The following is a 22,984-nucleotide window of genomic DNA, read 5'->3' as shown; positions in this document are numbered from 1 at the left end:
TACAATAGAATGCTACTTATCTACATTTGTGCTTTGATCAAGTTGGGCTACAATGCAGCAGAAAGGTTTACTAGCTTCATTATTCTTCCCAAATTGCTTCGCAAATTGGAGGTTTGAGATGTAATACAGAGAGGCTGACAAAGTCACTGTGAGGCGAGAGAAAATGACTGGGATTGTGTGACGAGACCTGTAAACTAGAGAGAGAAGTACTAACGCTATATACTATTATGCTAATATAACTGTTGGTGGAATATTTTGGTTAGTATTGTATATTATTAGCATAATGACCCATTATCTGAACTATTTTCATTCTCACAATAGGGTTTGCCTTAATTAGTCAGATAATGGACTCAATCATAGATACTGTTATCATCTGTTGTATTCCCAAATACATGGTACATTTTCTAACATGAATAGTTTCCCTCCTTGGATTCTTGGATTTATACGGCCAGCAGTAGATGGTAAGGGTCAGTGTGTTCCCTGTATGGTGACTCAGTTGGTAGGAATCTTGTCCTTGCGTCAGAAAGTTGTAGATTCAAATCCCACACAGAAACTTGAAATCACGGTCTAAGCCGACATACCAGTGCAGTACTGGGGGGCAGGGGGGAGTTGGGGGGGTGCGGTGGGTGTGGGGGGGTGCGGTGGGTGGGTGGGGGCGGAATTGCATAGTTGGAGGTGCATCCTTCAGATGAGATATTAAACCAAAGTTCCATCTGGCTGTTTAGGTGGACGTTAAAGATCCTGTGTCACTATCCTAAAACGGAAGGGAGTTTGACCAACAAATCCCCCAAATAAAAAAAATGAGTCACTGACTTCATGGTTGTTTGAGGGATATTGCTGTGCGCAAACCGGCTGCCGAGTTTCGCCCACAAAGTACAGTGAGTCCACTTTACAGTGTGAAGCACTTTGAGACATCTTGATGACCTGATAAGGTGCCCGCTCTATCAAATGCAAGGAATATTATTATTATTATTATTATTATGGTGATGATTAAATGGACTTCAGCATGAGGGGACTGATACACAGCACGTCTGGTGGGCCGTTCGCTATCCTGAAACCATCGGGTTAGAAACCGACACCTTATAATTTCTTCAGTTTTGAATCCCCCCCCGACCCCCCCCCCCCCACCCCGACCCCCCCCACCCCCCCACCCCGACCCCCCCCCCACCCCGACCCCCCCCCCCCCCGACCCCCCCCCCCCCACCCCGACCCCCCAACCCCCCCACCCCGACCCCCCCCCCACCCCACCCCGACCCCCCCCCCCCCGACCCCCCCCCCCCCCCACCTCGCTCCTGTCAAGTGAACAACAACAACAGCAGCAGCAGCAACAACAACAACTTGCGTTTATATAAGGCCTGTGGCAGGTGGGGGTGCAGTCCCAGACCCTCAAACGTTACCAGGAGAGGGTCACTCCGGAGAAGCGCTGCGACGGCGCCTCCTCCACTGCCCTCAGCTGGAAACAGAGAAGCTTTGACAGGAATGAGATGCCCGGGGGGCCTGGGGGGCCCGGGGGGCCGGGGGGCCCGGGGGCCGGGGGGGCCCGGGGGCCGGGGGGCCGGGGGCCGGGGGGCCCGGGAGGCCGGGGAGCCTGGGGGCCCGGGGGCCCGGGGGAACCTTCTCGGTGGTTCTGTGGGCGGGGGGGGGGGGAGTTACTGGCAGAGGTCGGGGAGGGGTGTGGGGGCTCCTGAGGGGCCGCCAGTGTCTGGGATGAGAAGCGCTGCTCGTTGTGCGCTTTAAAAAGGAGCCGAACTGCAGTGAACCTGACACAGACCTACACTGCCCAAGTGAGACCCCCCCTGTACCCCCTCTCCCCCTGTACCCCCTTCCCCCTGTACCCCCTGTACCCCCTCTCCCCCTGTACCCCCTCCCCCTGTACCCCCTGTACCCCCTCTCCCCCTGTACCCCCTGTACCCCCCTCCCCCTGTACCCCTCTCCCCCTGTACCCCCTGTACCCCCTCTCCCCCTGTACCCCCTCTCCCCCTGTACCCCCTCTCCCCCTGTACCCCATCTCCCCCTAAACCCACTCTCCCCCTGTACCCCCTCCCCCCTGTACCCCTCTCCCCCTGTACCCCCTTCCCCTCCCCCTGTACCCCCCCTGTACCCCCTCTCCCCCTGTACCCCTACCCCCTCTCCCCCTGTACCCCTCTCCCCCTGTACCCCCCTGTACCCCCCTGTACCCCTCTCCCCCTGTACACCCTCTCCCCTGTACCCCCTCTCCCCCTGTACCCCCTCTCCCCCTGTACCCCCTCCCCCTGTACCCCCTCTCCCCCTGTACCCCCTCTCCCCCTGTACCCCCTCTCCCCCTGTACCCCCTCTCCCCCTGTACCCCCCTGTACCCCCCTGTACCCCCTCTCCCCCTGTACCCCCCCCCTGTACCCCCTGTACCCCCCCTGTACCCCCCCTGTACCCCCTGTACCCCCCCTGTACCCCCCCCTGTACCCCCGCTGTACCCCCCCTGTACCCCCCCTGTACCCCCTGTACCCCCTGTACCAGGGAAATCTCGGTCGGATGCGCTCAAATCCACTTCCAGCAAAAGGATGAAAACTAACTGAACGGATGGTGTTTTTTCACAGTATGAGCTCCGCCGCTGTCCGGGCGCTGCTGCTGTTCGCGGCTCTGATCGTCTACGGTAAGATATTAAAGGCTGCGCTGTCTCTGGTCACCGCATCAAACCCGCTCCCAACTCGCTGTCAGACAGGACTCTGGACAAGACAGTCCCTCCCCGGCCCGGCTCAGCCCAGCTCAGCCCAGCTCGGCCCGGCCCGGCCCAGCCCAGCCCAGCTCAGCCCAGCTCGGCCCGGCTCAGCCCAGCTCAGCCCGGCCCAGCCCAGCTCGGCCCGGCCCAGCCCAGCTCAGCTCAGCTCAGCTCAGCCCAGCTCAGCTCCCAGTGACTGTCAGCCCAGCTCAGCTCAGCCCAGCCCGGCCCAGCTCCCAGTGACTGTCAGCCCAGCCCAGCTCAGCCCAGCCCAGCTCCCAGTGACTGTCAGCCCAGCCCAGCTCAGCCCAGCCCAGCTCCCAGTGACTGTCAGCCCAGCCCAGCTCAGCTCAGCCCAGCTCAGCTCCCAGTGACTGTCAGCCCAGCTCAGCTCCCAGTGACTGTCAGCTCTGCTCAGCTCCCAGTGACTGTCAGCTCAGCTCAGCTCCCAGTGACTGTCAGCTCTGCTCAGCTCCCAGTGACTGTCAGCCCAGCTCAGCTCCCAGTGACTGTCAGCTCAGCCCAGCTCAGCTCCCAGTGACTGTCAGCTCAGCTCAGCTCAGCCCAGCTCAGCTCCCAGTGACTGTCAGCCCAGCTCAGCTCCCAGTGACTGTCAGCTCAGCTCAGCTCCCAGTGACTGTCAGCTCAGCCCAACTCAGCTCCCAGTGACTGTCAGCCCAGCTCAGCTCCCAGTGACTGTCAGCCCAGCTCAGCTCCCAGTGACTGTCAGCCCAGCCCAGCTCAGCTCCCAGTGACTGTCAGCCCAGCCCAGCTCCCAGTGACTGTCAGCCCAGCCCAGCTCAGCTCCCAGTGACTGTCAGCCCAGCCCAGCTCAGCTCCCAGTGACTGTCAGCTCAGCTCAGCTCCCAGTGACTGTCAGCTCAGCTCAGCTCAGCTCCCAGTGACTGTCAGCCCAGCCCAGCTCCCAGTGACTGTCAGCCCAGCCCAGCTCCCAGTGACTGTCAGCCCAGCTCAGCTCCCAGTGACTGTCAGCCCAGCCCAGCTCAGCTCCCAGTGACTGTCAGCCCAGCCCAGCTCAGCTCCCAGTGACTGTCAGCTCAGCTCAGCTCCCAGTGACTGTCAGCTCAGCTCAGCTCAGCTCCCAGTGACTGTCAGCCCAGCCCAGCTCCCAGTGACTGTCAGCCCAGCCCAGCTCCCAGTGACTGTCAGCCCAGCTCAGCTCCCAGTGACTGTCAGCCCAGCTCAGCTCCCAGTGACTGTCAGCCCAGCCCAGCTCCCAGTGACTGTCAGCTCAGCTCAGCTCCCAGTGACTGTCAGCTCAGCTCAGCTCAGCTCCCAGTGACTGTCAGCTCAGCTCAGCTCCCAGTGACTGTCAGCCCAGCCCAGCTCAGCTCCCAGTGACTGTCAGCCCAGCTCAGCTCCCAGTGACTGTCAGCCCAGCTCAGCTCCCAGTGACTGTCAGCCCAGCTCAGCTCAGCCCAGCTCAGCTCCCAGTGACTGTCAGCTCAGCTCAGCTCCCAGTGACTGTCAGCTCAGCCCAGCTCAGCTCCCAGTGACTGTCAGCCCAGCTCAGCTCCCAGTGACTGTCAGCCCAGCTCAGCTCCCAGTGACTGTCAGCCCAGCTCAGCTCCCAGTGACTGTCAGCTCAGCTCAGCTCAGCTCCCAGTGACTGTCAGCCCAGCCCAGCTCAGCTCCCAGTGACTGTCAGCCCAGCTCAGCTCCCAGTGACTGTCAGCTCAGCTCAGCTCCCAGTGACTGTCAGCTCAGCTCAGCCCAGCTCCCAGTGACTGTCAGCTCAGCTCAGCTCCCAGTGACTGTCAGCTCAGCCCAGCTCAGCTCCCAGTGACTGTCAGCCCAGCTCAGCTCCCAGTGACTGTCAGCTCAGCTCCCAGTGACTGTCAGCCCAGCTCAGCTCCCAGTGACTGTCAGCCCAGCCCAGCTCCCAGTGACTGTCAGCCCAGCCCAGCTCAGCTCCCAGTGACTGTCAGCTCAGCTCAGCTCCCAGTGACTGTCAGCTCAGCCCAGCTCAGCTCCCAGTGACTGTCAGCCCAGCTCAGCTCCCAGTGACTGTCAGCCCAGCTCAGCTCCCAGTGACTGTCAGCCCAGCTCAGCTCCCAGTGACTGTCAGCCCAGCTCAGCTCCCAGTGACTGTCAGCTCAGCTCAGCTCCCAGTGACTGTCAGCTCAGCCCAGCTCAGCTCCCAGTGACTGTCAGCCCAGCTCAGCTCCCAGTGACTGTCAGCCCAGCTCAGCTCCCAGTGACTGTCAGCTCAGCTCAGCTCCCAGTGACTGTCAGCCCAGCTCAGCTCCCAGTGACTGTCAGCTCAGCTCCCAGTGACTGTCAGCCCAGCTCAGCTCCCAGTGACTGTCAGCTCAGCTCAGCTCCCAGTGACTGTCAGCCCAGCCCAGCTCAGCTCCCAGTGACTGTCAGCCCAGCTCAGCTCCCAGTGACTGTCAGCTCAGCTCAGCTCCCAGTGACTGTCAGCTCAGCCCAACTCAGCTCCCAGTGACTGTCAGCCCAGCCCAGCCCAGCTCCCATTGACTGTCAGCCCAGCTCAGCTCCCAGTGACTGTCAGCCCAGCTCAGCTCCCAGTGACTGTCAGCTCAGCTCAGCTCCCAGTGACTGTCAGCCCAGCTCAGCTCCCAGTGACTGTCAGCTCAGCCCAGCTCAGCTCCCAGTGACTGTCAGCCCAGCTCAGCTCCCAGTGACTGTCAGCCCAGCCCAGCTCAGCTCCCAGTGACTGTCAGCCCAGCTCAGCTCCCAGTGACTGTCAGCTCTGCTCAGCTCCCAGTGACTGTCAGCCCAGCTCAGCTCCCAGTGACTGTCAGCTCAGCTCAGCTCAGCTCCCAGTGACTGTCAGCCCAGCTCAGCTCAGCTCCCAGTGACTGTCAGCCCAGCTCAGCTCCCAGTGACTGTCAGCCCAGCTCAGCTCCCAGTGACTGTCAGCTCAGCTCAGCTCCCAGTGACTGTCAGCCCAGCTCAGCTCAGCTCCCAGTGACTGTCAGCCCAGCTCAGCTCCCAGTGACTGTCAGCCCAGCTCAGCTCCCAGTGACTGTCAGCCCAGCTCAGCTCCCAGTGACTGTCAGCCCAGCTCAGCTCAGCTCCCAGTGACTGTCAGCCCAGCTCAGCTCAGCTCCCAGTGACTGTCAGCCCAGCTCAGCTCCCAGTGACTGTCAGCCCAGCTCAGCTCCCAGTGACTGTCAGCCCAGCTCAGCTCCCAGTGACTGTCAGCTCAGCTCCCAGTGACTGTCAGCCCAGCCCAGCTCCCAGTGACTGTCAGCCCAGCTCAGCTCCCAGTGACTGTCAGCTCAGCTCAGCTCCCAGTGACTGTCAGCCCAGCTCAGCTCCCAGTGACTGTCAGCTCTGCTCAGCTCCCAGTGACTGTCAGCCCTGCTCAGCTCCCAGTGACTGTCAGCTCTGCTCCCGCAGCACTTTGCTGGCTGTCAGTTGCAATCTTTTCTCTCTGGCTTTCCTTCTTGATCGGTTGCATTTGACCTCAGCCAAAAACACACCAGGACGTTTTTCAGCATCGTCACTTTCTTTTAAAGATAACGTTTTATTTCAGATCCAATGCATGACATTGGCTAAAAAATTAATTGCTCACACTCAGGACTTAACGAGAGTGCAATTTCCCTTTATGCCACAAGGTCTAATACAATCTAATTCTTTACTACAAAAGTGTTCAGTTAATTTTCTTCAGGTTTGCTCATTACCTGGAAATAATTTTGAGATATCCCGTGTTTGTCAGTATTGAAAAGTGTATATATTTATATGCTCTGTGTACAAGTTTCTGTTAACAGTGGGATCGAATAATCATAGTAATAATAATCCTTGCATTTCATACAGCACCTTATCACGTCTTTGAGCCGTAACAAAGTGCTTCACAGGATATACTGTAAAGTGAATTGACTGTATATTTTGTGGGCGAAATGCGGCAGCCAATTGTGCACAACAGTGTCCCACAAACAGTTATGGATTGAATAACCAAATTATTTTTTTTATTATTTTTTGAAGGAATTAGTACTCCCGGAAAAGCGATCCACCAATCGACTAATAACTGGGTTCCCTTTATTGCTAGGTAAACAGAGGCGTGTGGAGTAAGAAAACTTGCTAACGTTTCACCTTGCCCGGTAATTGAACCCAGGTCCTCTCGCTTGCGAGGCAAGTGCTCTAACCAATTCTCTACAGGACTCCACATTAGTGAGTGACTGGTAGGGGGAGATTCTGCTTAACAACAGCAACAACAAAATTACATTTGCATAGCACCTTTCATGTCCCAAGGCGCTGGCAATCAGTGTTTCGCACCCGAGCAGGTGGTCGGGCTTGGGGAGGGTGGAGGGTAGGTGGGGGAGGAGGTTCAAGGGAGGCAACACTCAATTAAAAGGTTAACATGACGTATAAAATTCGGTCGGCGTCGCTGCTCATCCTACAAGTGTAAAACGTCAAGCAATCAACAACAACAACAACAAGAGTACATCTGTATAGCGCCTTTCATGTCGGGAGGACGTCCCAAGGCACTGTTCAATAATATCTATGCATCATTTCACATTGGATATAAACTGAATACACGGTATTCATATTTTTTAGCATCTATGTTCGCAAAGTATTTCATGACAGTTCATGCTTTTCTACACATAATGTTCTTCCGTTTGGACCGTTTGGAGTTGGATCAACAGATTTTTATTTTGAGGTTAATGGTTGCCTAGTGGTCCCTACCAACCTGCCCGCTCCCTCCGTTCAGCGGGCTCCGGTCTGCTCCATGTCTCCCGTCCAACCCGCCCTACCATCGGTGGCCGGGCTTTCAGCCTCTCTGCCCCCACACTCTGGAACTCCATCCCACGGTCCCTTTGCCTCGCTTCCTCCCTTGCCTCCTTCAAGGATGGTCTCAAGACCCTTCTCTTCGATCGTGCCTTTGGTCTCCCTCCCACCTCTCTGCCCTCCCTCACCCCTACACCACCCCTCCCCCATGCTCGGGCCCCGACACCTGTCTGTTCAGCGATTTGAGACGTCCTCCTGACGTGAAAGGCGCTCTATAAATGTAATTTTGTTGTTGTAGTTGTTTGGGAAAATTAGATAATGCAAAAATTGTGATAATTATCACACTAAATTTTGCTGTCGTATTTGCCTACAAAATACAGTCACTGCACTTTATCCTGCGAGGCGTTTGTAGACGTCCTCCCAATATGAATGGCACTATGTCAAAGGCAATGATTATTATTATTACAACATTTATACTTCATTTTATTGGACAGCTAAATTCTCCAGTCAAGACATTTGGTGAAAGACAATGTTAGCATTCATAAGAAGCATATAAAGGGCAAACATGGCATGTAGAAAGGTATCACACTGTGTAACATCTAAGGTTATCACATTTCATGTATTTTTCCATAACCTGCCATCACAAGGTCATGTGTTCCATGTACAATACTGACATTCTCTGTCATACTGTCAAGCAAAATAGTATTAAAAATGTTGCCAGAAAAATAAATCATTTAATTGGATTTCATCTGCAGTAAATACATTCAAATGGCTTTACAACCTGCTTGATCTATGCAAATAAGTTTCTTGTCCCAGTACGCTGTTGCAGCAACTAGAACCTGATGTCTAGTGAGCCTTAATATCTCTATAACTGTTTTTTAATACTACCTTATAAACTGTCACAAATATTCAATTCTACGTGGTATTCCTCTATCAAATCCCCTTGGTAGCCTCTTTTTTGGTCACTACCAATTTCATTGACATCCCATTCAGAGCTTGTTTTACAGGATGTGCTATTTGCATAGGTTTTGACGTTTGTGCTTGATTGTTAGCTGACAATTAAACACATTGTTCATTCCCCACGGAATAAGAACGGAAGTATAATAATCTTACCAATTCATTTTCCAATTAAAAAATAAAAGCTTTTAATTGTGTCTTTCACGTCAGGAGGATGTCTCAAAGCAAACTCACAGTAAAGTAAAAATACTAGATACCTATAAATAGTCCCCTCTGAAATATCTCTTTCAAGACTACCTATTGTGAAATACAGTATCATTTTGTGGTCTTACGTGACTTACAAGAGGAAAGCTTGAAATCATCGAAATTCAATTTGACAGGTAGTTACATTTAGTGAGCTCAACTGTCCAATGTTAACACTGACCCATCAATTCCTCTTTATAGTGGATAAAGTATTGCTCTTCACAATGCGAATCTCATGGTCACTGGTACAATCCCAGCTCAACACTGTTCTCCCCCAACCCCCGTCCCCCACCCCGACATGCCCACAACCTGGTCAGACACCAGCTTGACTCTTGACTTGTCCCAGGTTGACCCTCACAGATGGATAGATGTAGTACAGTATTCTGCAAACAGTACGTTAAGAAACATCAATAACAGGATGTTTCTGAAAGGCAAATTGCAGCACAAATATTGTGAAGGAAATGTAGCATTCCTCTGGCAAGTTGTGTGTGTAAATAAAATTTTGAAGGAGCAGCAATATGTTGTTGGTTTTGAAATACAAGGCAGCCCTGTGAATGGGTGCAAAGGTCCTATTAATTCGATACTTTGCCTTTTTTTTGACATTTGAAAGAAAAAATAGGTTCTCAAAGACACTTTTCTTCACAGATTGACTTTTAAAGCAACATTCTGAAGTTTGCCTAAGTGTGTTGGCAATGTATTTATACAAATGTAGCACTGAGGTAGTATTGATGATATTGGCAGAATTCACAATATTTGCTCAAATTATGGTACTTTATACTTTTATTGCTTGGATGAGATGATTAAAATATTAAGGAAATTATATGCTACAATGAAATCACTAAAACTTTAGTTAGTTGACTTCTAAATGTCAGTTTATTTCATAACTATCTAATACAATATAAAAAAGGCAGTCTTGGTACCTAAGTCTATTTCTGTTAGTACTGATGCTGGATCATGTTCCATCATAAGGTTAAAAATGACTAACAGTGGAGATAACATCATACAATCTACAAGTATTTAGATGCAGTTTCCGATAATTGTTGGAGCAAATTATTTAAAGGTGGATCCAAATAACTGTAGAAGTACTGCACATTAAGAATTCTAAAATACCACCAGCATTTTAAGTTATGTGTAGTCAGTCCTTGGATTGAAGTTAATACAAGCACAATTCTGGACATTACTGTAATAGTTTCACTCAAAAAGGTGAGTATGCTACATACATATCTAAAGACAGTAGGTACCTTTTTTCCTCAAGGTCAAGGTAAATATTTTAGGTGAATTATAGTTTTATTTGTACTTTTATATCTTCACATAAATATATTTATCACACATGTAACTTTAGAGTAGTTGTACAGAAAGCAGAAAACATGATTTTTAGTTTTTGTGTGCAGTATACTTTTTGCAGTGTTACAGTAGTCCTGTGTGTTATTGGAACAGTTGAGTGTTTGCCCTCAGAAAGTTGCTGCACTCATGGTGAAAATATTGTAATGTGCCCTCACCTTGCAAGCAAGAGAACTGGGTCTAATTCATCGCAGGGCGAAATCTTGGGCAAGTTTCTTTACTCCACACGCCTCTGTTCTGTTTACCTAGCAGTTAGATGGAACCCGGTTGTTGGGCGATTGGCGGATCGCTTTTCTGGGGGTAACAATCCCTTAAAAAAAATTATAAGTTGTTCATTCAATCCACGACTGTTTGTGGTACACTGCTGTGCACAATTGGCTGCCACATTTCACCCACAAGATATACAGTCAATTCATTTTACAGTATATTCTGTGAAGCGCTTTGAGATGTCTCAAGGATGTGATAAGATGCTATATCAAATGCAAGAATTATTATTATTAATTTCAAAGGTCATTATATTACCATAGTTTTGCCTACCAACTGTTTGTTGGATTTTTGGCCCTTTTGTTGTACTGATAAATGGCTCAAAAGCAAAATCTTGGCCATATTGAAAAAGCAGATATCTCTATTTATACCCCTAACTATTGGAAACAGTAAACCTGCTGAGGCTAAAGACACATGTTGTTAAAGATCCCATGGCACTATTTGAAAAGAGAAGGGAGCTTTTTCCAGTGTCTGGGAGAAACTGGTCATTTATTTTAAAGCTGCTTGTGGGGACATTGCTCTGTTCAAACTGGCAGTTGCATTCATCTGCACTAAGCATAAGCACTACACTTTACATCACTTTACTTCCTATTTTGACAAAATGATAAGGCACTATATAAAATACACAGATTATAATAATATTATTATTAATCTTATCCATGATAATTCAATCAAAACATGGAGCTCATTACATGAAAAATAAAAGGCCTGTTAAATAAATCACTGTAAAATCGAAACCACTCTCTTCAGTCTTAGATCAAATATGGAAGATTAAATAGAATGAATGCGTGATTTGCTCACTTGCTGTACAGAGATGGAGACATTCTGGACTCTTAGTGTAAAGCTGTTTAGTGAATTGACAAGTTTTTGAGCTTGTATTCGAGTAAGTCTAAAGTGAAGATTGTGCGACAGATTTTCTTTCAACCATTGGATGTTTGTACTCCTGTGTTCACACTAAATGCATATTATCAGGTTAAACAACTGATGTGAGTCCTGACTCCTATATCCCTCTCCCCACTGCCTCCAAACCTATTACCATCTCCTACCGCCCGTGGAAGAAGATCTCCCCGCAATCCCTCTCCGCTGCCCTGGAGTCCTCTGAACTCCTCCGCCTCTGGCCCACCTCTTGCACCAACCCATCCTCTGTGTTTACTCTTCTCCACAGCACCCTCTCCACCACACTCGACGCCCTTGCCCCCCTCACCTCACGAACTGCCTCCTTATCCTGATCCTCACCTGAGTTCACCAGCCACCTCCGCTCGCTCAAGGGCCAGGTGTGGGCTGCCGAACGCACTTGGCTCAAATCCGGCCTAACGATCCACTGCCACATCTGGCTGGACTTTATCAAGACCTACCGCTCTGCTCTCGCCTCGGCCAAATCATCCTTCTACTCCAGGTTAATCCTGGAGGTGAAGGGCAACCCCAGGCTCCTGTTCTCCACCACCAACCGGCTCCTCCACCCTCACTGCCGCACCACCCAGATTCTTTCCTCTGACTCTCACTGCAAGAAAATGCTGGACTTCCTCGAGTACAAAATTGAGGGAATCCGCTCAGCTGCCACTGCTCTCTCAACGTCCACCCCCTCCCTACCCCTCCCTACATCCAGACCACTACCTATCCCTCCTTCCACATCTTTGAACCTGTCACCGCCTCCTCTATCATCACTACCATATCCTTCATGAAGCTCACCACCTGCTCCCTGGACCCCATCCCCACCCCTCTCCTTAAATCCCAGCTCCACCTCCTTGCCCCACTACTCGCCGACATCATCAACCTCTCCCTGTCATCTGGCACTGTTTCTACGCCCCTCAAAACAGCCACTATCACCCCCACCTTGAAGAATCCTTCCCTTGACCCATCACAGCTGTCCAGCTACCGGCCCATCTCCAACCTCCCTTTTCTGTCCAAGGTACTTGAGCGAGCCGTCATCTCCCAGCTTCGTTCTTTCCTCTCCTCCCATTCCCTCCATGAGCCCCTCCAATTGGGTTTCTGTGCTGCCCACAGCACGGAAACTGCTCTGGTCAAGGTCATAAATGACATCCTGACCATGTGTGACCAGGGCTCCCTCTGCCTCCTCGTCCTCCTCGACCTCTCTGCTGCTTTTGACACTGTGGACCATTCAATCCTCCTCCACCTCCTCTCCTCCCACCTCAACCTCCTGGTTCAGGTCCTACCTCTCACATCGCCTCCAACAACAACAACAAGATTACATTTGTATAGCGCCTTTCACATCAGGAGCCTCCACTTTGTCTCAGCAAACGGCTTCTCCTCCAGCTCCCACACCGTTTCTTGCAGCGTTCCTCAGGGCTCTGTCCTCAGTCCCCTCCTTTTCACCCTCTACATGCTTCCCCTTGGTGACATCACCCGCAGACATGGGATAAATTTCCACATGTATGCGGATGATACCCAACTCTATCTCTCTGCCTCTACTCTCAACTACAGGACTACTGGCGTCCTGACCGACTGCCTGTCCAACATCAAGTCCTGGACAATGAACAACTTTCTCCAGCTGAACGTCAGCAAGACCGAGGCCCTCCTGATTGGCTCGCGCCAGCGCCTCCGCACCTCAGATGTTGGCAGCATCAGCCTCTATGGCTGCACACTCAACCGCACTAAGCCAGTCTGGAACCTGAGTGTCCTGTTTGACCCTGAACTGTCCTTTCCCACTACATCAACGCCATGACTGGCACTGCCTACCACCCCCGCAACATTGCCAGACTCCTCCACTGCCTCACCCCTCAGGCTGCCGAAACCCTTACCCACGCATTTGTCACATCAAGGCTCGATTATGGAAATTCCCTCCTCATCGGCCTTCAGAACTCTTCCCTTCACAATCTGCAGATCATCCAAAAATCTGCAGCTCATGTAATAATAATAATAATAATCCTTGCATTTCATATAGCGCTTTTCACGTCTGGAGGACGTCCCAAAGCGCTTCAACAAAACACACTGTAAAGTGAATAGACTGTACATTTGTGGGTGAACGCGGCAGCCAATTGCGCACAGCAATGTCCCACAAACAGTCGTAGATTGAAAATGACCAATTTATTATTGTTTTTGGTTTTGGAGGGATTATTATTAGGCGTGTGGAGTAAGGAAACTTGCCCAAGGTTTCGCCCTCTGCCTGGAATTGAACTCAGGTCTCTCGCTTGCAAAGCGAGTGCTCTAACCACTGAGCTACAGGACTCTCGCGGACCAGGCTCCGTGACCCTATCATTCCCACCTTCACTCGACTCCACTGGCTCCCCATCCCCCAGAGGATAGAATTCAAGATCCTTGTCCTCACTTTCAAGGCCATCCATGGCCTTGCCCCCTCCTACCTCTCTGACCTGCTGACTCCCTACTAACCTGCCCGCTCCCTCTGTTCAGCGGGCTCCAGCCTGCTCCATGTCTCCCGCCCGACCCATCCTACCATCAGTGGCTGGGCTTTCAACCTCTCTGCCCCCATACTCTGGAACTCCATCCCTCAGTCCCTTTGCCTCGCTTCCTCCCTTGCCTCCTTCAAGGCCGGTCTCAAGACCCTCCTCTTCGATTGTGCCTTCGGTCACCCTCCCACCTCTCTGCCTTCCCTCACCCCTACACCACCCCTCCCCCATGCTCGGGTCCTGACCCCTGACTGTCCAGCGCTTTAGGACATCCTCCCAACGTGAAAGGCGCTCTATAAATGTAATTTTGTTGTTTTTGTAGGGGTGGCAGCTGCACCATTTTTGGCTGAAGAAGAAGCACATAATTTCATCCGAAACAAACGACAGGCTGGGTACTGGGACCCAAACCATCCCAATAATGTATGGGGCATTACTGCTGCTGAGCAAGTAAGAAACCTCTATCTAAATGGATGATCTAAATATTCGCAGGTGCTCAGCACCATCTCTGAAAAGTGCTTCAAGACGTTACTCTACATGAAGGGAGCTATATAAGTGCAAGTTGTTGCTGTTATTCCATTTCCTAGTCTCATACCCAGTCTTATCTCCAGCGTCTAAAATTTTGCCAAAATGAGCTATGCACATTGAGTAATAATAGTCATGGAACTGTCAGTCATGTTGGATTAACAATTTTAATCTTTTAATTTTAAATCTCAAATATAACATTTCCCCAAAGCTGGCAGCTCTAGGTAATAGAAGATTCAGAATCATTTTCTCACATTTGCAGTGCTATTTGTTTGATATTACGTTCAATAACAAAGAAAAAGTATTTTGAATTATTTTGGCAATGCTTCAGATGTTTAAAAAAATGTCCGAAATATAAAATCAAACCATTGATGATGATTTTAGCCTGAATTGACTCAATCATCATAAGAGACAAAGAGAGGTGAGTTTTGGTTTCTTTGGAAATGTATCAATCGTTGGTAGCGTGGGAGTAATTTAGTGTGCAATTACCAAAGGCCAGTAAATGTACGGGCAAGTGGAAAACAAACTCCCACAAGGTAAAGCAATATCAGAAGCATTTTTCTCTAGGCACTAGAAATACAAATAATTCTTATTTAAGTACCTATGCCCGTATCAACCATATGTATCTCGCAATACAATGTTAGAAATTAGCAATGTAATCTCATTTAGAGATTACATTGCTAATGTAATCTCACTTAGAGATTATTAGGACAAGCTCTTTGGCTGAATTAAAAACAATGTCATTTTGACCTTGAACGATGGCCATAAATGTGTCCAATGCCATCTTTTGTATAATGACTTTCTTGATTCATATTTTCATTTGGAAGCTGACTTTCCATAAAATAGCCTCAAAATTAAGATTAAGAAATTTCCACAATTCAGCACAATCGAAACAAAATGGTTTTAGAGAGTAAGACTTCATGGAATTTGGGTTTTCTGCTGCATTTTTGCTTTGAGAAATAGATGAATCTGGAAGCTTGCAATATGTTTTCTGGTTTATTTAGAAACATATAAATCCATTGAATTATATAAATGCATCACTTGCATGTGACATTATTGTGAGAAAAAATGTACTCGCTTGGCTCTATTCAATACGGATTGGCAAACATGTTTTCATAAATGTAGCAGTGAATCTAGTGGTGAATGCCTGAGTATAGTTAAATAGAGTAGATAACAACATGCCTGAATAATAACTCCTGGTGGCATGAGATAGACGTTTGGGCTTGCAGTTGGCTGCAGTGACCTGTAAGGATTGTATGTGATATCAAAAATGGTGATCCGCTCTGCAACTGATGTACAGATATCATTGGTAAGATTAAAATGACCAAGAAATGTCTGTTCTATCAATGTCAAACCGTTGATTTTTTATCTCTAGGATAAGCCCTTATCTCATGTATTTTTCTTCCTCCATTTCCCTTGCTATAAAGACTACTTTATCAAATAAATCATTGTGTTAATATGATACACTGCTGCTTTTCAATAATATGGTTAAAGGAGTTTATGCATGTAAGCACATACTCTTTTAAACCTATCGTAGAGACTCATAACATTGAGGCTTGGCTATGCAAACACCTTGCTTGTCTGCCTCCCCAACTCCTCCTTCCATAGCCTGCAGATCATCCAGAACTCCGCAGTCCGTGTCCTCTCCTGTATCAGGCTCCGTAACCCTATCACCCCCAACCTCGCCCAACTCCACTGGCTTCCCATCACACAGAGGATACAGTTCAAGATCCTGGTTCTCACCTTCAAAGCTCTCTATGGCCTTACTCCCCCCTACCCCTGCGACCTCCTAACCCCCTACCATCCTGCTCGCTTCCTCTGCTCAGAGGACTCTGGCCTGCCTCACATTCCCCACCTTGCCCATCCACCATTGGCAGGCAGGCCTTCTACCACTTTGTCCCCGCGCTCTGGAACTGCATCCCGCAGCCCCACCATGTCGTCCCCTCCCTTGTCTCCTTCAAGACCCATCTCAAGACCCTCCTCTTCAACCGTGCTGCTCGGATCCGAAACACTGACTGTCCAGCACCTTGGAACGTCTTCTCGAGGTGAAAGGCACTTTACAAATGTAGTTTTGTTATTGTTGTTGTTAGTCTCCTTATGGATTATATTGGTGTTCACAGGTGTTAGTTTAGTCAGATCCATCCTTCAATAATTGGTTAAAATGATGTTTTAGAATTTAGATCTAACATGTGGAAACTTTTAACAAGATTCCTTAATAAGAACCTGGAAATATAATGCAACGTGATCCACTTTTTGAACAGAGTTAATGTGATTTGGTGTGCATTTTTAATAATAAGAATATTAAGAATACTTGCATTTGATATAGTGTCTGGTTACTGTTTGATTGACTGATTAAGGAATCCCATTAGAAATCATTGTTATGAGCTAATTTACTCAATGTAAATAAATCTAATCCTGCTCAGATTGTGCAGTATACCAGAAAAAAACTGAAAAACAGCAGTGGCTGGAAATCTGAAATAGAAACAACAAACAACAATGACAATAAATTGCATTTATATCGCCCCTTTCACGTTCGGAGGATGTCCCAAGGTGCCAAACAGAAATAACGGTGGTGGAAATCAACAGCAGATCTAAGTACATCCAAAAGTGAAAAACAAATCTACATTTTGAGCACGACTCTTGATTTGAACATTCCAACAGAGGGTCATGTTAACTTAATTAACATGAATCCATTAACCTAATAATGTTATGCCCCATAGAAAGGAAAAAGGATCCAAAAGAAAGTATTCACCAGGGAAATAATCTTCTGACCTACACTGATTTAATATCATTTATGCACAATCAGTCCAATAATAATAATAATCCTTGGATTTGATGTAGCACCGAATCATGTCTTCTCGATGCCTCAAAGCACTTCATAGAATTTTGCTATGAAGTGCAGTGACTATTTACTTGTAGGAAAATGTAGCAATCAATTTGCACACGGTGCCTGTGATGGCTAAAGAAGTAACCTGCTCAGCCCAAAATGTGGATAAAATTAGTAGGATGGCCACTCGAACATTTTATAAACTCGTTCTGAGTTGGATGAATATGTGGTTTAGGAATAGGTTGAAGGTTATACGAACAGATGTAAAAGGTGATATTGAATGCTATATAGGGCAGATGCGACCTTGAAGGAGCCATAGTGGAGGCGTTAGAGGTGAATTGTAGTCCTGGAGTCCACTGAGCTACAGTCCGTGGAGTCCTGTAGCTCAGTGGTTAGAGCACTCGCTTTGCAAGTGAGAGACCTGAGTTCAATTCCAGGCAGGTCAGGGCGAAACCTTGGGCAAGTTTCCTTACTCCACACGCCTAATAATAATCCCTCCAAAAAAAAATAACAATAATTAAATTGGTCATTTTCAATCTACGACTGTTTGTTGGACATTGCTGTGCGCAATTGGCTGCCGCGTTCGCCCACAAATATACAGTCAATTTACTTTACAGTGTGTTCTGTGAAGCGCTTTGGGACGTCCTCCCGACGTGAAAAGCGCTATATCAAATGCAAGGATTATTATTATTATTATTATTATTATAATTGTGTCCAGTGTGGGTTAATATAGATATTCTGAAGTTTTATCACATTGACTTGGGGCAGGGTGAAGAATAGAGTTAAACATCAGAACTTTTCTCCTAGGGATTAAATAGTTTAGTTGGGAGACAAAGGACAACAGATTGAACAATCTCTGTGAAGAAAATGAGCAGATGGAATAAATTAACTTATCTCGCTTGCCTTTCTACTATTCTTAGCTGCCACCTTTTATAGATGGATTATTCTTAAGACCATCAGTGGTTCCCAATATAAATGCAAGCAAACGACTTGATGTGTTGCTCATTATTAAATAAGGTATTCCAACACCAGACAAACAGAAATTAAATGCAGTTTGTCTGAAGCAATGGCATCTTCATAACTCTATAGGCCGAATTATCTTTAAAATCAGATTCATAATGTACATTTTGGAAAAAATAGAAAGTTCTCTTAAAATCCAACTTTATTGCTGTTTAAGTACACATTTTAGTAGTTTTGCACAAAATACTACAAACCATGGATTATTATATTAAAGGGAAAAACTGCTGCCTCCAGACTACACATAATATATTTCCGACTTAGTAATAAACAAACTGATGTTGTTCCACGTTTATTGTTCTCTTTATACTGCTGCAATTGTTGTAACTTTGCTTCCAGCAATGGATTGATTAAGAGTGGGAAGCCTGATTTATACTTACCACTTCCCAATTGCTCTTGCTGGGAGCTAACTGGCACTGAACACTGGTCAGTTTTTAGTTTTATTAGAGAGTTGGGCACTGTAATAACATTAATAGTGGTTCCTTTAAAATTCTTAGGCAGTCAATAATTTAAGGGGCCAGACTTTAACAGATTGCGCTGCCTATTTTTCTGCTGCAGTAGTGCAAATCAATTTGCTGGCAAAATCTCCTACTCCAGGTGGTTTCAACAGTAGAATCCTAGCTTGAATCACTTTACAATTGTGTTCTCCAAACAAAGTTTATACCTCACCCCAGTACAACCATGAGTGGCCATCTTGGCTGGAGAGGACTGTGTGGTGAGCAGTAAAACTCCAACTGATTTATCACAAACATCCTGAAGCTACACATGATAATAGACTGAGAGAATTCTTACGGTACAAATATTGCAAACTTGCATCGAACGACAATGGAATGATTAGTGTTGTTGTCTCTCACTGTACTGGGAACAAAACACAAACAAGTGTTATTCACAATTAATCCTGATTGAATCTATATTTTCTTTGTTTAGTCAATTTGGCGACTTTAATTTTTAATGCATGGCAATATAAAACAGAGTCCATTTTGAAGATGCACAGGGTGCAATTTATATCTCACTCAAAGCAGTCACCTAAAGTACAATTGATTTGTAGCTTATTAGTCAATTAAGCACGTTCAGAAATGAAGACGATGCATAATGTATCTTCAGTTTACAGACACTAGGCATGATATGCAAGATAGTATTAGTTTTTAAGATTATCTTATTATAAAATTTAAGGTATCATAGAATTCCAAATTTAAGTTCAGTCTTAAATTTGGAAGCCAGTTCTTTTTCAGAACTATGAAAAATCTAATTCCAATTGAAGAGTGAATTTATTTAAGGGTTTTCTGCAATTCTGTGTGCTCCTGGTTTTAAGCTGAAATGGTCTTTCAGGCTGCCTAAATGACATTTCAGTATCTGATAACACTGGGCACATTTGTTAACTTGTTTAATCTGTAACAATCTAGAACCCCTCTCCATCTAGTTGCTGACTATCCAACCTGTCCCTGCTTATCTCTATCCAGTTAACCTGTCCCTCTCTTCCTGTATTATCCTCTCCCCTTCAAAACCACTCAAAACCAGGTCAGAAGATTTTCCCACCTTTGCAAAAAAAACTATCCTCAATCCCTCCAAACTCTTCCTTTCCAAACTGATTGTTGCCATTCAACTTCGCTACTTCACTTCTTGCTTGAACCTCTCTAATCTGGTTTCCACCCTGCCCATAATACCAGAACAGCCTTCATCAATAGTGCCATTGATCGTATTCTCTCTGCGATCAGAGTTTCTTCTGCTTTCTTGTCCTCAGCCGCTCTGCTGCTTTTGATATTGCTAACCCACTCCATCCTCCTCGATCCCCTTTCCTTCCTCATCTGCCTCCATTGATCTGCACTCTCCTGGTTCCAAACCTACTTCACCCACTGCTTCCATTTTGTGTTCTCTAACTATATCTCCTCCCACTCTTGGATGGTCAACTTCTTCCTCCTCTTTTGCTTGGAATCCGACCCAGTCTGTCAAGTGCTCCGGGATATTATCCTGCAGGAAGGATGCTATATAAACTTGTGTTGTTGTTGTAGGCAAGTGAATACTGGACATCCCTGAGAAATACAGCACAGTACAATATAGATTTGGGTTCTTTTGCTTTCGCTGGTGATCCATCTGCTGCAGAGTGAGTACCCAAACAGTAATAATTCATGTTTTTAAATATATAAAATTGATAACAATAATGAAATAATAATCTTTGCATTTTATATGAAGCCTTATCTTGTTGTTGAAAAATCTTAAAGCACTCCATGAGGTTGTACTATAAGGTGTAGTGATTGTGTATTTTGTAAGTAAACATGGCAGCCAATTTGCACACAGCTATGAAGTCAATGATCATTTTTATATGGAAGATTATTGGCCAAGACTCCAATCGAAACTCCCTTCACGTTTCAAATATTGCCAGAGGATTTTTAACTTTCACTTGAACAGGCAGATGATACATTGGTTTAACATCTCATCCTACAAATAGCATCTCAAACAATGCAGCTGCCCCAACGATGCACTGGAGTAGCAGCCTCGACTATTAACCTTTGAAAAGATATGGGTGAAAATAAAATGCTGGTTAATAAGGCAAACTGCAATGTGCAATTAAGGAATTGTTCAACAAATTTCTATTTAGTTAGGCTTTTCTATTTGACCATTTGCCAACACTGCCATGTGTTATCTTTCAGAATTTGGGGCTAGATTCACACAAATGACATTTATGATGGAATTTTTTTTCAAAATTTCAAAAGTATATTATTTACAGCATTTATTTACAACATTTCTGTCTGTGAAATGTATTTCACAGGGTGAGTATTCAGTCCCTTTGAAATTATCCAGTGATGCTATGATTGTCTTCAGAGGTCAGAGGTTGCAGACTTATCATTGTATCCTGAGGAGAACTGCTTAAGAAGTTATGTTAAGAAGTTATATGAGAGAATTTTAAGTTCGAAAAGTAACATCTTGCTGACCCTAGTTTTTAAATTAAAAATAAATCCCTCTATTCTTCCAGTCCTTTACTGGTAACACCAGGGGAAGCTAGAAATGGCATTTTTCCAAAGATGCAGAATTTGGCTTGGAACAGGTCCATTTTCTGAGACGTTAAATCACTTCATAACAACCCTTAACATTTAGAACCTGCTCTAAAGAATTTGTTGCACTGTGATTTATTTCAGACTGGTTGGGAGATGAGGTTAGTTGCTGTCCCCATTGACTTGAAATCTATAGCATTTTTGGCCCCTTACAACCCCCACATATGTACACTCTAAGAACAGGATGGAGGCCCAAAAAAAGGTCAATTAGTGACAGACTTAAAGGTCAAAATAATTTGATACAAAAGTTGTGCATTCCTACAATTTTCATGTATTTTGTTACAATTCTAAAATAAATCTATTTGAATTTTTTTTATATAGGGATCACATCAGGGCCTACATGGATTACCTGAGACAGATGAGCACTTACCTTCAGCCTCATCACCCACGCAAGTGAAGGAAAACAAAGAGAACAGAAAGACATTATTTTGAAATGAATTTAAAAAGGACAATGATGTCTCATACTAATCAATTGTTGTACTGTAATCTGCAGCAACAAAAGTTGTAATGATAGCTCACTGAATTCCAACTGTACCAAAATCTATCCTGAGAAAGGGCCAGGTTTCAAATAGTCTTGGAGAAAGTTGAGCAATAAAATATTAAACATTTCATTTGTATGTTGTTACAATTTCCTTCCCCCCAAAAAAAACATACACTTGTTTGTACATAAAACAGAAAACACTGCAAATCCAAAATGTAAATGGATTGTTCTTTCAGATTTGACTGACTGATTGGCCTGCTGTGAATTTGAAATATTTTCATTTTTTATTTCAGGTTTCCAACATTCAGTTTTCTTTGAACCTTTCTGTTTTGGTGTCATGACAATATGTTGAAAGACATTACTGCATAAATTAAAATATCCAGCACTTTGGGACGTGCTCCTGACATGAAAGACATTATATAAATGCAAAAGTTTATTGTTGTTGTTCTTATTGGGCTAAACTTCAAAAGGACATTGGAAAGAATTTGAGAGTTGCAGTGAGAAACAGCCAGGATGATTCTGGGACTTGGAGCTGTAAGTTTGAGAAGCGACTCACAGTGGATCTTAATAATAATAATCCTTACATTTGGTATAGGGATTTTCACATCTTAAAGCACTTCACAGGATATACTGTGGTGACTATATGTTTGTAGATGAATGTGGCAACCAACTGGCACACAGAATGGCCCATAAACAGCCCACAAAGTGAATGACCAATTTTAGTTGGGCGGTTGTTGACCAGGACACAGGGTGAATATGGGATCTTTAACATCCATCTCAGCAGGCAGACAGGGCCTCAGTTAAATGTCTCATCCAAAGGATGGCACCCACAACAATGCAGCTTATGCCCAGCGCTGCATTGAAGTGTCAGCTTAGACAGACTATATTAGTTCCAAGTTCTGATGTGGGGCTTGAACTCACAACTTCCTTCTGACTCAGAGGCGAGAGTGCTACCAACTGAGCCAAGCTGACACACTTGTTCTCATTAGAAAAATACTGAAGGAGGAGCGTTATCATCCAGATCTGTAAAATGATGAGGCACATAGATGATATTGATTCAGACTTTGGCATAAAAGCAAAAATCCAGAAATAGATTTAATGTTGTAAAAAAAACACTCAAGTGGGACAAGATATTGAAGGCATTTTTTATTACAAAAGTGAGGTGTGGAACAGGCTTGCAGCAGGAAAAAATGATGTTTCATTGGTTATTTTTTTCAAAAGAAATCTAGATAAGCATCTGCTTCAGTACACAGGAATAGATACAACCTGAAACTAACTGCTGTCCTGCACTGAATAATTTCTGTCCTGCTTGATGGTGGAAGGGTCTTCTCTTTAGAGGGGCGATGCCGGGGTTGAATATCAGATATTCTGCATGGATGATGTTATTTTACTTGATTAGCTTTGTTTCAGAGAATATCTGTCCAATATGTTGCTCCAAGATATATGGGAAGGGGTGAGAGTGAGATGGGGTGAAATTCATGATAAGGGACATTGTACGAGGAT

The 22,984-nt window shown here is 46.0% G+C and overlaps 1 protein-coding gene across 1 annotated transcript; it reads left to right on the top strand.

Annotated features, from left to right (window-relative positions):
- The first annotated feature begins 1,008 nt into the window (after positions 1-1,008).
- LOC121848892 (uncharacterized protein C3orf85-like) lies at positions 1,009-21,609 on the top strand. The gene is made up of 5 exons (XM_042334372.1): positions 1,009-1,064; positions 2,574-2,629; positions 13,907-14,031; positions 19,960-20,051; positions 21,322-21,609. The coding sequence occupies exons 2-5, from the start codon at positions 2,575-2,577 to the stop codon at positions 21,395-21,397; spliced, it is 348 nt and encodes a 115-aa protein (XP_042190306.1). The 5' UTR covers positions 1,009-1,064; position 2,574; the 3' UTR covers positions 21,398-21,609.
- The last annotated feature ends 1,375 nt before the right edge of the window (positions 21,610-22,984 follow it).

The sequence above is a fragment of the Callorhinchus milii genome, unplaced genomic scaffold (genome assembly GCF_018977255.1).
Source record: "Callorhinchus milii isolate IMCB2004 unplaced genomic scaffold, IMCB_Cmil_1.0 Scaffold4, whole genome shotgun sequence".
Lineage (NCBI taxonomy): Eukaryota > Metazoa > Chordata > Chondrichthyes > Chimaeriformes > Callorhinchidae > Callorhinchus > Callorhinchus milii.
Note: the sequence above shows the minus strand (reverse complement) of the source record. Positions and strands in the feature narration are given on the sequence as shown.

Excerpts from the sequence above, each read along its gene's own strand:
- LOC121848892 (XM_042334372.1), top strand. The coding sequence starts at position 2,575 with ATGAGCTCCGCCGCTGTCCGGGCGCTGCTGCTGTTCGCGGCTCTGATC. Across the intron at positions 2,630-13,906 it reads CGCGGCTCTGATCGTCTACG|GGGTGGCAGCTGCACCATTT; the intron begins GTAAGATATTAA and ends TTGTTTTTGTAG. Across the intron at positions 14,032-19,959 it reads GCATTACTGCTGCTGAGCAA|GCAAGTGAATACTGGACATC; the intron begins GTAAGAAACCTC and ends TTGTTGTTGTAG.